This window comes from Chlorocebus sabaeus, chromosome 20 (genome assembly GCF_047675955.1).
Source record: "Chlorocebus sabaeus isolate Y175 chromosome 20, mChlSab1.0.hap1, whole genome shotgun sequence".
Classification (NCBI taxonomy): domain Eukaryota; kingdom Metazoa; phylum Chordata; class Mammalia; order Primates; family Cercopithecidae; genus Chlorocebus; species Chlorocebus sabaeus.
Window position 1 is genome coordinate 70,036,984 of NC_132923.1, and position 16,650 is coordinate 70,053,633.

General features: G+C 36.5%; 1 protein-coding gene across 1 annotated transcript in view; it reads left to right on the top strand.

The window, feature by feature from the left end:
- DNAI4 (dynein axonemal intermediate chain 4) overlaps positions 1-16,650 on the top strand; it is a 105,498-nt gene that overhangs the window by 49,317 nt on the left and 39,531 nt on the right. The window contains 2 exon segments of the mRNA XM_007978375.3: positions 2,569-2,708; positions 10,635-10,790. Coding sequence (XP_007976566.2) covers positions 2,569-2,708; positions 10,635-10,790 — 296 coding nt within the window.

Genomic DNA, 16,650 nt, shown 5'->3' on the forward strand with positions numbered 1-16,650 from the left:
GAGAAGGAGAGGGAGAAGAAGAAGAATTCCCTCAGGTTGAATTTGGTATAGATCCTGAAGACTATAGATAATTATATTATCAGATATAGAATATAAAATATGTGTGAAATGTTTAAACAAATAAGTGACAGAGTTAAAACGTGATTAACATTAAGAAACTGTCAGGCCGGGTGCAGTAGCTCACTCCTATAATCCCAGCACTTTGGGAGGCTGAGGCAGATGGATCACTTGAGGTCAGGAGTTTGAGACCAGCCTGGCCAACATGGTGAAACCCTGTCTCTATTAAAAATACAAAAATTAGCTGGGCATGGTGGCGGGCGCCTGTAATCCCAGCTACTCAGGAGGCTGAGGCACGAGAATTGCTTTTCCGGGAGGCGAAGGTTGCAGTGAATGGAGATCACAACACTGCACTCCAGCCTGGGCCACAGGGCAGGACTCTGTCTCAAAATAAATAAATAAACTGTCAGAAATCATGACCTGTATTTGGAAAAATATCTAAAAAGAACTTTAAAGTAGTTTATGTAATTGTTGAAAATATGCAGTAAACTGATTTAAACATTAGACATAATTGAATAGAGATTTAATGAATTAGACAGGATCTGGATAAATTATACAAAATCAAGTTTGGAGATAAAATGGGATATAAAGTGTGAAAACGAAGTTAAAAAATATGTTAACAATAGGCCACACATGGTGGCTTATGCCTGCAATCCCAGCACTTTGGGAGGCCGAGGCAGGCGGATCCCCTGAGGTCAGGTGTTTGAGGCCAACCTGGCCAACATGGTGAAACCCCGTCTCTACAAACAATACAAAAATTAGCCCAGCATGGTGGCACCCACCTGTAATCCCAGCTACTCACAGACTGAGGCAAGAGAATCGCTTGAACCCGGGAGGCAGAGGTTGCAGTGAGCCAAGATCACGCCACTGCACTGCAGCCTGGGGGACAGAGTGAGACTCTCTCTCTCAAAAAAAAAAAAAAAAAAAAAGGTGACAATAAAATAATGGTCTAACATATATGTAATCCGAGGTTCAAAAGGGGCAGAATATAAAGAATGGAGGAGAGATACCATTCAGAGAGTGGGGAAGGATTTTCCCAAACTGTTGAAAGACACCATTCCACAGAAATAGGATTAAATAAAAGTAAATATCCAAAAAGAAATGTTCTCAGTGCATTGTACTGGCATTCCAGAATACCAGATAAAAAGAGAAGATTTTAAACGTAGAAGGAAGCCAGGCACATTGGCACATACCTGCAGTCCTGGCAACTTGGGAGACTGAAGCCGGAGAATAGCTTAAGCCCAGGAGTCCAAATTCATCCTGGGCAACACAGTGAGACCACATCTCTTATTATTATTATGTATAAATAAATAGATAGATAAATAAGAGCATTGGAATTTAAAAGTAATTTCATTAAAAAATAAAAAGAGAAAAATATTTTTAAAAAACATGTCACCTACAGAGGAACAATTAAACTGACAGCATTGTTAGGGATAAAGTGTACTTCATAATGATAGAAAGGTATAGTAATCCTGAACTTGAATATTCCTAATAAAATAACATGGGCCAGGCACGGTGGCTCATGCCTGTAATCCCAGCACTTTGGGAAGACGAGGCAGGTGGATCACCTGAGGTCAGGAGTTCCTGACCAGCCTGGTCAACATGGTAAAACCTCGTGTCTACTAAAAATACAAAAATTAGCTGGATGTGGTGGCTTGTGCCAGTAGTACCAGCTTCTCAGGAGGCCGAGTCAGGAGAATCACTTGAACCTGAGAGGTGGAGGTTGCAGTGAGCTGAGTTTGCGCCACTGCACTCCAGCCGGGGTGACAGAGCAAGACTCCATCTCAATAAATTAATTAATTAATTAATTAATTAACCTGAAAACATGTGAAGCAAAAATTGGAAATTTGATACATATCCTGTTAAAGTAGGAGATTTAAACACACCTCTTAATTGTTGGTAGGTCAACCAGAGAACAAATTAGTATGGATATAGAAAATTTGAATAAAAGCTTAATGGTCAGATACAGACTTCTGCACTCAACAATTAGAGAACACATTCTCTTTCAGCACACATGCAGCATTTATAAAAAATTATCTATTCATAAGGCTACGAAGCAAGGTTCAAAAATTTCACAATAGAATCATACAAATGAAATTTTCTGGGGACAATGCAATAAAGTTAAAAATTAGTAACATAAATCTCAACTAAAACAGACACATTTACATACACATTTGGAAGTTTAAAAGCACATTTCTAAATTCCTCATGGGTCATCAAAGAAGTAATGGAAAATTTAAAAATATTCAGAACTAAAACCTACATGGAGTTAGTACTAGCATGTTATTGATAGGTACCAAAAGTAATAGGGATGTTGGGAAATAGAGTATAAAAGAGTCCTCTGGAGGTCATTTAGTGCAGTCTTTTCCTAAGGCTTTTTCTGAACTCTCACTTCACTTTTTGGTGCAAGCCACATTAATGAAAGTAATTTTAAGGAAAAGAATAATATAAAGCGATAATTTGTGTGGTGATGATTCTTATTAATGAGTTGGATACATTTTATTTTTTACAGTCAGAGGAACAAGAATTATGAAGTCCTTTGTAGAAATAGATTAGGCAATGACCTATATGTTGAAAGGATGATGCAGACTTTCAATGGAGCACCAAAGAATAAAGATGTTCAGTGTGATAAAATCATAATGGAAGATAAAGGTAATTTGTTTCATTCTGCTTGATAAACTATAATGTTCTAATATACGTTCTTTGAGTCTGTCAATCAACAAATGAATATTGAAATGTATAAAGCAAAAATAAAAATAATTTGGCCAAACTACAACAGTAGTTGGACACTGTGATCTATAACTTTCAGAATTTGACATGTTAAGTAATAAATATGTAGATTTGAATGATATAATTATTCATCTTGATTTTTATGCATGCTATGTCATAGAACTTTATACTCTTTAAAAGTTTATATAAACTGATTATTTACTATGTCACAAATAATATCAGCCATAACTATTAACATTTTAAATGTGTCAGACACTATTCTATGTCCTTCACATATATTAACTGATTTAATTTTTACAGCAACCCTATGAGGTACATACTATTATGCTTCCCCATTTTATAGATGAGGGAACAAGCAAAGAGAAGTTTGCTAACTGTTCTGCTTCTAGAGCTTGTGCACTTAACTACTATACTTACCACTTCTCAATGTGTACAAATTAACAACCCTGAGCACATTGCGTAGCCAAAATCTCTAGGATGTAGCCAAAGAAGTAATTACAAGCAAAGTTATAGTCCAATTTTTTTTTTTTTTTTTGAGGCAGAGTCTCACCCTGTCGCCCAGGCTGGAGTGCAATGGCACAATCTCGGCTCACTGCAACCTCTGCCTCCTGGGTTCAAGTGATTCTCCCCCTCAGCCTTCCAAGCAGCTGGGATTACAGGCACCCACCATCATGCTCGGTGAATTTTTGTATTTTTGTAGAGACAGGGTTTCACCATGTTGGCCAGGATGGTCTTGAACTCCTGAACTCAGGTGATCCGCCCACCTTGGCCTTCCAAAGTGCTGGGATTGCAGGCAGGAGTCACTGTGCCCAGCCGGTTATATTCTTTTTTTTTTTTTGAAACAAAGTTTCGCTCTTGTCACCAAGGCTGGAGTGCAATGGCGCGATCTTGGTTTACTGCAACCTCTGCCTCCCGGGTTCAAGCAATTCTCTTGCCTCAGCCTCCCGAGTAGCTGGGATTACAAGTGCCCGCCACCATGGCCAGCTAATTTTTGTATTTTTAGTAGAGACAGGTTTCACCATGTTGAAGGCTGGTTTTGAATGCCTGACCTCAGGTGATCCGCCCATCTTGGCCTCCCAAAGTGCTGGGATTACAGGCATGAACCACCGTGCCCAGCCACGGCTGGTTTTATTCTTAATTGCCTTTATTATGCAGCAAAACTATAAGCTAGTTTTTACAAAAGATTAACAACAAATCCCTAGCAAAAAAATTAACCATTGCTTTTAATCAAAGAATATGCATACATCTTATTGGTGAGAGCATTTACTCCCTACTCCTAATGTTTTCTTTTGCGTGGAAGAACATGAATTGATATCTTTATCTCCATCTCTTTCTATTATCTCACTCACTCCTACTTAGGAGTGGAGGTGTGACTTACTTGATTGGTAAATAACTATACATTGGGATGTATGGTTATTCCCCTGCTTTCCCTGTTCTGGTAGCCTGCTGGCAGAAAGGAGTACAAATTCTGATGGGTTTCTCCATGCTATACATTTTATAGGGGGAGGACTCAACATTGTTAGGCCTGTGGTTATCAGGCTCGTTGCTGCACATCTAAACTGTATCAGCCGATCTAAACATTATCAGTAATAAAGGTAATTTTGATCTCTGTTTTATTCCTTGTCAGTTTCTTAATTGGTGCAAACTTGGATGGACCCAGAAAAGTGAATTCCTAGATGATATTTAGTAACTTTTTCTAGTCCTTAACCAATTCATATTAAGAAACCTATTCATATTTTTTCCAAATATTAATATGTAGTAAAGGGTTTAAATATTTTTAAATGGATTACTGTATGTAACTTTAGATTTCCAATTCATATTAGGAAAACTATTCATATTTTTTTCAAAAGTGAAGGGTTTAAATGTTTTAAATGGATTACTGTATGTAAGTTTATGCTAAAATATTTGAAAATAAAAAAAGAATGATTCTTTATGGAACTCAAAGTTATCAAAACTTCCCAAGAAATAATAGAATTATACATTAACTCAAAGAAATGGGAAAATTTTACCAAAATATACCCCTTTAAAATGGCCTAGATAAAGGTCAAATTACTTTAGAGGTTTATTCTGTAAATGTGAGAATACTTTATAATATTCATGTGTATTAGGGTTCTTCAGAAAAACAGAACCAATAGAATATGTATATATATATTCATATCTAGGATTTATTTCTTTATTTTTGAGACGGAGTCTTGCTCTGTCGCCAGGCTGGAGTGCAGTGGTACAGTCTCGGCTCACTGCAACCTCTGCCTCCTGGGTTCAAGCGATTCTCCTGCCTCAGCCTCCCAAGTATCTGGGACTACAGGCGTGCCATCACACCCAGCTAATTTTTGTATTTTTAGTAGAGACGGGGTTTCACCGTGTTGGCCAGGATGGTCTCGATCTCCTGACCTCATGGTCTGCCCGCCTCGGCCACCCAAAGTGCTGGGATTACAGGAATGAGCCACTGTGCCTGGCCAATTTATAATTTATATCTAGAATTTATTTATAGAGATATTTATTACAGGGCATTGGCTTACATAATTATGGAGGCTGAGAAGTACCATGATCTGCCATATGCAAACTGGGACACAGGAAAGCTGATATGGTAGTTTGAAGCCCTGAGAGTTGAAGAGCCAATGGTATCAATTCCAGTCTACCTCTGAACACCTGAGAACCAGGAGTACTGAGGGCAGGGGATTGATGCCCCTACTGAAGTAATCAGGCAGAGAGTGAATTCAACCTTCTTCCACCTTTTAGTTCTATTCAGCCCTCAAAGTATTGGATGATGCCCACCACATTGGGGAGAACCATCTGCTTTACTCAGTCCACGAATTCAAATGCTAATTTCTTGTGAATACACCCTCAGAGATACACCCAGATACAATGTTTAACCAGCTAGCTAGGCATCCTGTGCCCAGTCAGGTTGACATATAAAGTTAACCATCACACCATGTTATTTAAATTGCTCCAAGTTATATAAATTATTAGGATATTTACTAGTTTTTAAAACAAGGTTAACAAAACATGACAAAGAAAATACAGACTAATCTCATAGATACGTGGAAAAATTAAAAATATAGTAGTACTAAATTTGAACCCTGAAGGCATTAGGAATCCCTATAGTAACAACTTATTCTAGAAGTATAAAGATTATTAAATATCAGGAAACCTATGATTCATCATTACAAAATCATATTTATAGGTTTAATGTGAAACAAGAATGGTAGATGCCAAAAAGAACAGTTGATACAGTTCAGCATTCATTCCTGATGAAATTATCTGTACAGGAATGGTATGGTTCTTCTTGATAAAATATGTAAAATAAAAAGCAAAATTTTTGCTTGCAGATGAACCACTAGAGATAATAATTGCTGTGATCCATTAAATATAAGAACCAGAAAATAGTGTCACTTATCACAGTAACTCTTCAACTTTGTTTTGGTAGTTCCAACTATTGCAGTAAGACAGCAACAGAATTAATATTTATAAAGATTCAAAAACAAATAGTCATTATTTGTAGGTGACATCAGTGTCTACTTAGCTACCTCAGGAGCATTAACTAAAAAAAAATAGTTCTAGGATAATGCAGCAAAAATGACAGAGTAGGTAATTCTGACAATGTGTCCCTCCCCAGAAATGCCCCCAAAACTGAGCAAACGCTGTCAGAATCTGTTGCATTCATGGAACAAGAACACAATGTTCTTTAAAAAAAAAAAATTCAAAGAATAAAAGGATCTTGATAGCTTAATAAAATGTTTGGAAGATAACAACAACAACAAAAAAATTCCAAGAAGTAGAGAAGAAAAACAAAGGATGGAAAATCCAAGAGAAACAATAAAATTAGAGGACCAATCCAGGAAGTTCAATAGTAAATAATGGTTCCTAAAATAGAAAATGGAGGGGAGGAGATAATTCAGTAAAACCTCTCAGACTTGAAAGTCAAAAGTTGGAAGATTGAAGGGGAACAACAAGTGCCAGCATATTACCAATTTTAAAATGTGGGGGACAGAAAATGTCCACAAACTACCAGAGAGAAAAATAAATAGGTCAGTGTAGAGAACAAGACATCAGACTGGTTGGAAACAAGAATGTAATAGAACACTGCTGATATGCTTGGCTGCATTCCCACCCAAATCTCATCTTGAATTTTAATCCCCATAATTCCTACATGTTGTGAGAGGGAAGAGGTGGAGATAATTGAATCATGGGGGTGGTTACCCTCATGTTGTTCTTGATAGTAGTGAGTTCTCATGAGATCTGATGGTTTTATAAGGGGCTGCCCCCTTTGCTCGTCATTCACTTTTCTCACCTGCTGCCATGTAAGACATGCCTTCCACCATGACTGTAAGTTTCCTGAAGCCTCCCTTGCCATGTGGAACTGTGAGCCAATTAAAATTCTTTATAAATTACCCAGTCTTGAGTATGTCTTCATAGCCACATGAAAATGGGCTAATACAACTGCCTTCAAAATTTAGAAGGTAAATAATTTCCAGTCTAGATACTACATCCAACCAAACATCAAGTATGATGATAGAATAAAGGTATTTTCATATATGCAAAGTATCAAAATAATTTACCTCTCCTGTATATTTTTTTAAGAAGTCAAGGATGTGCTCAACCAAAACTAACTGTGAAACAAAAATAGAAGACGACAGTAAAATACATTGAACAGGAGATCTGACATAGGAGTGAGGTGACAGTAGTTCCCAGAAGGATAATGACTTGATAGGCTAGGATTTCAGCTGTTCACCAAACATAGAAGGCAACCAATTTACATTAAAACTTGAGATTGACATATTGATCACTATCATAACTTAGATGCTTGCTGACATTATACAATCTCTTTAACCTGAGAACAGAATACTTAGGTATATTATCGGTCTGAATTCTTTTCTGCATCTAGCTTGCATTTACCATTCTTATTTACTCTTTTTTTTTTCTTTTTTTGAGACAGAGTCTCATTCTGTCACCCAGGCTGAAGTGCCATGGCGCAATCTCAGTTCACTGCAACCATTGCCTCCTGGGTTCAGGTGATTCTCTGCCTCACCCTCCCAAGTAGCTGGGATTACAAGCGCCTGCCATCACACCCAGCTAATTTTTGTATTTGTAGTAGAGACAGGGTTTCACTATTTTGGCCAGGCTGGTCTCAAACTCCTGACCTCAAGTGATCCACTGGCCTCAGCCTCCCAAAGTGCTGGGATGAGGCATGAGCCACCACATCCTGCCGCTTTTACCATTCTTAATCCAGTTCCTGCTTTCCTTTTCAATAGGCCTTCATAGTTAAGTTGAAGCTCAATTATGTGAAATGCCATCTTTATCATTAGTGACCATATGTATACTGTCAGGGAAAACTTACTCCTCCCTTTTTGTGAACCTTTACAGAAAGAACTTCTGCTACTTTAACACTTTTGGCCTCTGTCTATACATTATTTCCTCATTCTCAGGAAAAGAGAAGTGACTAATTTGATAAGAGAATTTAGAAGAAGGAATGAAGCTCAGTCATTTCTGGCTGAGTCACTTTTTGTTAAGTCTGTTCACTTGCAGGAAGCATGCAATCTGGGCTGTTCTTACACCTATGGAGGAAGTCTGTGCTTTTCTAGCTGTGACAATTATTGGTTAGTAATTCTCCCCTATATTCTGGAAGGAAGAATTAGGAAGTCCATTTAGTTGCAGACTTAAGGCTACACTTTTCAATTAGACTTATCAGTGATAAAGGTAATGTTTTGATCTCCATTTCTCTGATTTTTGCATCTCTTCCAGTTTCATCCAAAATCAGGCAAGGAAAAGGTACACTTTTATTGATCTGTAAAATCTTTCTGTTGTTGTTTTGAGATGTTGTTTTGTTCTGACATCCAGGCTGAAGGGCAATGACACAATCTTGGCTCACTGCAGCCTCTGCCTCCCAGGTTCGAGCGATTCTCGTGCCTCAGCCTCCTAAGTAGCTGGGATTACAGGCACGTGCCACCACACCGGGCTAATTTTTGTATTTTTATTAGAGATGGGGTTTCACCATGTTGGCCAGGCTAGTCTCAAACTCCTGACCTCAAGTGATCTGCCCGCCTCGGTCTCCCAAAGTAAAGATGGGGTTTCACTATTTTGGCTAGGCTTGGGATTGCAAGTGTGAGCCACCACACCCAGCATCCATAAAATCTTAATATTTAATTAATCTGCATCTCAATTCTTTAGTGTAAACTGTCTTTCATTATTTAAAAACTTTATTATGAAATGTATACTGCAAACAGAAGAGCGTATAATACATACATGTGTAGTGTAAAGAAAAAATCAACACCATGTACTCACCAGCCAGTTTAAGAAATAGAACATCCCCCGTTGATTAGAAGCCCCCTGTACACTGTCCTATCACAACCCTCTTTCTTCTAGCCACCTTTAACAGAAGTATCCACTCCCCTAACTTTTGGGTTGATCATTTCCTTTCTCTTTTTTGAGACAGTCTCGCTTTGTTGCCCAGGCTGGAGTGCAGTAGCACGATCTCAGCTCACTGCAACCACTGCCTCCTGGGTTCAAGCGATTCTCCTGCCTCAGCCTCCGGAGTAGCTGGGACTACAAGTGCCCGCCACCATGCACAGCTATTTTTAGTAGAAACAGGGTTTCACCATGTTGGCCAGGATGGTCTCGATCTCTTGACCTTGTGATCTGCCCGCCTCGGCCTCCCAGAGTGCTGGGATTACAGGCGTGAGCCACCGCGCCTGGCCTAGCTTGCTCTTTTAAATGTTTTTTTCTTTTATAGCAGATGCTGTAACTGAACTGCCCATATCACCTGTGCGTTACCTCTTGCTAGCAATCTCCATCTGTCGACACCTGCATTTCTTTGCCTTTTAACAACTATTTAAACATGTATTACACTGAGAAATGCTTTTAAAAAAGGCACAGTTTGGAATGCTTTTTTTCTGATACCAGTTAAAATAAGCTTTCTTTAATAGTATATAATTATAAAATTGGGAAGTCGCAATCATTCATTATTACCCATCTTTTACATAACATTAGGGCATGAATTTTGAGATTTTATTTTTAACATAAAATACAATATGTGTAGCCTTCTCAGACTGGCTCCTTTTACTAAACAATATGCACTTAAGCCTCCTCTATGTTTTTACATGGCTTAACAGCTCATTTATTTTTGTCACTGAATAATATTCCATTGGATGGGTGTACCACAGTTTGCTCATATATTCACTTATTGAAGGACATCCTGACTGCTTCAAATTTTTTATAATTTCGAATAAAACAGTTGACAACATATTATGTATTAAACATAAGTAAAGGAACATAAAAGTCTTGTTATATCATATTTGCCCAGATGCATATCACCAGGGCAGCCCTACAATGACAGACCAATGAGATTATGCTGTACAAGTGTGGGGTAGAGGGGAGGGAGGTGTGATGGTCAGAAGATATTGTGAAGATAATTTGGAGTTATCCTTAAAGCACTAAAGTGTTTGTAGATACTAATAGTGTGATGACTAAGGCTGTCTTGAGGTATCCTCATGATGTATTTCTTTGTCATTTCTATCCACTTCCTGTTATATTGTAAAATAATAGTATTTTTAAAAAATAAACAGTATATTCTTATTTAATTTTTAATTTCTTTAAAGAGAGGATCTCACTATGTTGTCTAGGCTAGAGTGCAGTGGCTATTTTCAGGTGTCATCATAGCACACTACTGCCTCTAACTCCTGACCTCAAGTGATCCTCCTGCCTCAGGTGGACCAAGTAGCTGGCACAGGCAACTGCATCAGGCAACAGTAGATATTCTTATCTTAGATTTTTCTGTGACTAGTTATCTATAAAGCTAAAATGTTGGAATTTGGTTTAAAATAATTTTTACCTTTCTGTCTCTTTATCTAGGCATAATGTCCACTGCCTGGGATTTGTATGATTCTTACAATGCTATGGAACTTTTATCTTTATCAGTAAAACCATCTGTGGTTGAGTCAAGTAGTAAAACAAATGTACTTCCTAAAGATCAGGACCAAAGATTGCCAGGGAGCACTACAGAAAAAAGTAAGATTTCATTTATTTTAGTTTTTTTGAATGACTTTAACATAGCATTTTTAATACATTCTTTTTTGGCAGTTACAATGTTTTCTTTCTGATGGACCATGAAAAGTACAACTTTTACTCAGAAATAGCACTATTACTCTATCACGTGGTCTTAGGCTTAACTGAAAGATTTACATTTTTCTTGGATATCTGTCAAGAATTTTCAGTTCGTCTCTTTCTCTAGTGCACTTAAACCCTGTTTCATACGTGTGAGTTCCATTGTTTTCTATATCCCTTTCTTTCAATTAGACTACTTATGAGAAAAAGGTATACTAGCTCTATGACAACCTAAAATGGATTTATACATTAACAACAGTGGCTCTTAATTTGGGGCTCTTTTACTTCCCCTGGGAACGTTTGGATGTCTGGAGACATTCTTGTTTTTCGTGACTGAGGGCATCTACCGGGGATACTGCAGAAAATCTTTGAGTACGCAGGACAGTCCCTGCAACAAAGAATTTTCAACCTAAAATGTCAGTACATGTACTGCCATGGTTGAGAAACCCTACACTATAACTTTAGCTTCTAGTATTTTAATTTTTAAGATGAAATGTTATAATTAAAATCAATACAAAGTTGTAACTTTCCAAATAAATTTCGCAATGTGGAAGAAGCTTTACTAAGTCTAGTTATAAGAAGTTTGCTCAATTCCACTTCTGAATAGTTTATAGTTATCTACTTTTACTTTTCCTATTCTGAAATGTTTTATCTTTTTCTTACAAAATTGTTTTACTGCATTTAGGTGATGGTCCTTATTTTAGAATAACTAAAACCTGATACATTTTTTGAAGCTTTGGCAAATTTTTTTAAATTAAATGGAAATGTTTCTACTTTCACTAATTTTGACCCAAAAACAAATGGAATATTTTCAAGTTCAGTAAATCAGTAAGTGTAAGTATTTTGAAATAACAAGTTTAAAGAGAATTAATAATTTCCAGAAAACAATTATCTTATTTATAATTGACTACATTTCCTTAGGAGACTATAGATCCCAAAGACCTTTCAACTTGTTCCTTTTTAAAAATCTCATTTACTAGTCTCTTTGAATCTTAACTTTCAATAAGTGGCCTATATTCATTCCATAGTTCTTTAAGTATGTTTATGGTCATGTAGACTAGAGTTATGTTTTACTGAAAGTTGTTTATAATGAAGAACAGTTAATTTTCTAAGAGAATAATGAAGGGGAAGAATAAATTATTTAGTATTAGTTATCACTGAAGAAACATTGTTTTTGTTAAGCACGAATGTCTATACAATAGGTTTACTTGTAGAAGCTATCAAAAACTGCTCAGAAAAATCCAGTCTTAGACTGGAAATTACATTGGGACTTCATATTAGATCTATTTCTTCCACATCATTAAGGCCATTGACCTACAAAAATGTACAAGTGCAAAATCCCCCACAAAAAATAAATCTCAATTTGTGAATCTTTCAGAGCATTTCATGTGTGTATGGGTGTGCTTTTAAAAACCAAAAGGGATAATAAAATCATATTCAATAACTACCATAGAAAATAAAGATATACTTTATTTTAGTATTATAGCCTGTCAAGGGAGTAGGGGAAACTAGAATTAGGATAAGAAAGTTAAAAAATGGAAAAAAATAGGGAACAAAGCTGAATAATCAGATTTATTGAAAATGTGAAAGAAATCCAGATGAAAACTAGGACTAGTTACCTCTGAGGTCCTTTTGACACTGAGATTTTTATAGTAGAAACAGAAAGGAAAAAAAATTAAATATGGTCCATATTTGATTTAAGAAATATTTTTATTTCATTTAAACTTTGAATGTATTATACAAGTTGCATTTAACCTTCTATTTATCATACTCAAGGGGAGAAAAAGTCCAATAATATTTACCTTTGAATGTAAGACCATATCTCAGTTGATAGAGAAAAATGATTTTTCTTCTGAAATAGTGCTGTAGGTTTAGAAAATTGGTTAATAGAGTTTTCTAGTACAGTTTTAGATTTACAGAAAAATTAAGCACATAGTACCAAGAGATCCATAAAATCCCTTCATCTCTCTACTTTCTGTGCACAGTGGCCCCTATTATTAATATTTTGCATTAATGTGGTATATTTGTTACACCTGGTGAACCAATGTTGATATGTTATCATTAATTAAAATCCATAGCTTACATTAAGTTCCATGCTTTGTGTTGTATAGTTCTTTGTATTTTAACAAATGCATAATGGCATGTTTCTACCATTACAGTTTTATACAGCAAAAAATTAATAGTTTCACTGTCCTAAATATCCCCTGTGGACCACCTATTCATCATTTCTTCTTTCTCTTGTACCCTTGATAGTCACTGATATTTTTATTTTTATTGTCTTTATAGTTTCGTCTTTTCCAAATTGTCATATAGTTGAAGTCATACAATATGTGTAGCCTTCTCAGACTAGCTCCTTTTACTAAACAATATGCACTTAAGCCTCCTCTATGTTTTTTCATGGCTTGACAGCTCATTTATTTTTGTCACTGAATAATATTCCATTGGATGGGTGTACCACAGTTTGTTTATATATTCACTTATTGAAGGACATCTTGGCTGCTTCAAATTTTTTGTAATTTCGAATAAAACCGTTACAAACATTCATGTGCAGGTTTTTGTGTGGACGTAAGTTTTCAACTCATTTGAGTAAATATCTAGGAGCACAATTGCTGGATCATACAGTGAGACTATCCCTAGCCTTTTACGAAACTACCAACTATCTTCCAAAGTGGTTGTACTATTTTGCATTACATTAGCAATGAGTGAGCTTTCCTGTTTCTCATTCTTGCCAGCATTTGGTATTGTTAGTTTTTTTGGATTGTAGCCACTCAAATATGTATGTAGTGGTAGCTCATTATTGTTTTAATTTACAACCCCCTAATGTGATATTGAGCATCTTTATATCTTTTTTGGTGAGATATCTATGTGGATGTTTTGCCCTTTTAAAAATTTGGCTGTTTGTTTTCTTATTGAGTTTTAAGGGTCCTGTGTACAATTTAGTTCTTCATCAGATACATGTACGTACTTTCTCCTTGTCTGTGACTTGTCTCTTCATTTTTATTAGCAGGGTTTTTCATAGATGAGAAATTTTTAATTTAAATGAAGTCTAATTTATTGATTTTTTTTCTTTTTTACATTGGGTTTTTGATGCTATATCTAAAAACTTATCACAATTTTTTCCTGTATGAGAAGGGATATCCTAATCTTCTTAGGGGGAAAGTTTTCAGTTTCTCACCATGATGTATGATGTTAATTGTAGGTTTTATATAGCTGTTCCTTAGCAAGTTCAGGAAGTTCCCTTCTCTTCCTAATTTGCTGAGAGTTTTTATCATGAATGTGCAATGGATTTTTCTGTATCTATTGATATATTTTTCTTTTTATATATCAATAGATTATATAAAAAGCTTGTCGATGTGATGGATTACATTAATTGGATCCTGAATGTTGAACCAGCTTTGCATACCTTGAAAAAACTTCATTTGATTATGTTGTATAATTCTTTTTATACATTGGTGGATTCTATTTGCTAATATTTTATTGAGGATTTTTGCATTATTTCCTTTCTTTTTTTTTTTTTTTTTTTTGAGATGGAGTCTTTCTCTGTTGCCCAGGCTGGAGTGCTGTGGCCCCGTCTCTGCTCACTGCAAGCCCTGCCTCCTGGGTTCACGCCATTCTCCTGCCTCAACCTCCCGAGTAGCTGGGAGTACAGGCACCCGCCACCACGCCCGGCTAATTTTTTTGTATTATTTTTTAGTAGAGACGGGGTTTCACCATGTTAGCCAGGATGGTCTCGATCTCCTGCCCTCATGATCCACCCGCCTCGTCTTCCCAAAGTGCTGGAATTACAGGCGTGAGCCACTGCGCCCAGCCAAGTTTTGCATTATTTTCATGTGAGACATTGTTCTGTAATTTTCCTTTCTTGTAATGTCTTCATCTGGTTTTGGAGTTAGGGTAATGCTAGCCTAATAAAAAGAATTGGAAAGTATTTTCTCTTCACCAATTTTCTGGAATAGATTGTATAAAAATGATATTTTTACCTTAAGTGTTTGGTAGGATTCACCAGTGAAAGCATGATGCTTTCTATTTTGGAAAGTTATTAATTATTGACTCAGCTTCTTTAATAGATATAGGGCTATTCAGATTATCCATTTTTCCTTGAGTGAGCTTTGGTAGTTTGTGCCTTTTAAGGAATTGTTCCATTTCAAGCTAAGTTATACATTCTGTGGGCAGAAGGTCGGGTGCGGTGGCTCACACCTGTAATCCCAGCACTTTGGGAAGCTGAGGTGGGCAGATCACCTGAGGTCAGGAGTTCGAGACCAGTCTGACCAACATGGAAAAACCCCGTCTGTACTAAAAATACAAAATTAGCTGGGCGTTGTGGTTCATGCCTGTAATCCCAGCTACTCAGGAGGCTGAGGCAGGAGAATCACTTGAACCTGGGAGGCAGAGGTTGCAGGGAGCCAAGATCGTGCCATTGTACTCCAGTCTGGGCAACAAGAGTGAAACTCCATCTCAAAAAAAAAGAAAAATGTGTGGGCAGAGTCTTTAACATTATTTCTTTATTATTCTCTTAGGTCCATGGAATCAGTAGTGATGACACCTTCCATTTCTCATACTGGCAATTTTAAATATTCTTTCTGTTTTTCTTGGTTAGCCTGGCTAAAAATTATGGATTTTACTGATATTTTCAAAGAACTAACTTTGGGTTTTATTAATTTTCTCTAATGATTTTTTGTTTTTGATGTCATTGGTTTCAAACTTTTCTTTTTTTTCCTGCTTGCTTTAGGTTTATGTTTATTTTCTTTCTCTAGTGTCCTAAGGTGGAAGCTTATATTACTGATTTTAGATCTGTCTTCTTTTCCAATACATGTATTCAATGTTAAAATTTTTCTCTAAGAACTGTTTTTGCTGTACCACACAAATTTTGATAAGTTGTATTTTCCTTTTCATTTAGTCAAAATATTTTAAAATTTCATTTGAGACGTCTTCTTTGACCTATTTGTTATTTATAAATATTTTGTTTAATCTCCAAATATTTTGGGATTGTCCAACTATCTTTCTGTTATTTAATTCTAATTTAATTCCTTTGTATTCTGAGACTATATGTGATTTCTATTCTTTTAAATTTTTCAAAACATGTTTTATGACCCAGAATATAGTCTATCTTGGTAAATGCGCCATGTGAGCGTGAGAAAAATGTTTATTTGTTGATAATGAATTAACTATTTTATAAATGTTATTTAGATTCAGTTGATTGCTGGTGATATTCAAGTATATCTGGCCAGGTGCAGTGGCTCCCCCTGTAATCCCAGCACTTTGGGAGGCTGAGATGGGCGGATCACCTGAGGTCAGGAGTTCAAGACTGGCCTGGTCAACATGGCAAAACCCCGTCTCTACTAAAAATACAAAAATTAGCTGGGTTTGGTGGTGGGCGCCCTTTGTCCCAGCTACTTGGGAGGGTGAGGCAGGAGAATTGCTTGAACGCGGAAGGTGGAGATAGCAATGAGCCCAGATCACGCCATTGCACTCCAGCTGGGGCAACCAAGAGTGAAACTCTGTCTCAAAACAACAGCAGCAACAACAACAACAACTAACCTATATCTTTACTGATTTTCTGTCTGTTGATCTGTTAATTACTGATATAGAGGAGTAAGTCTCCAACTATAATAATGGACTTGTCCTTTCAGCTCTATCAGAGGGCTTTACATATTTTGTAGTCTTGTTTTTTGCACCATAGACATTTAAGATTATTATGTCTTCTTGGAGAATTCACCCATGTTTCATATGTAATGCCCCTCTTTATCGCTGATAATTTACTTTGTTC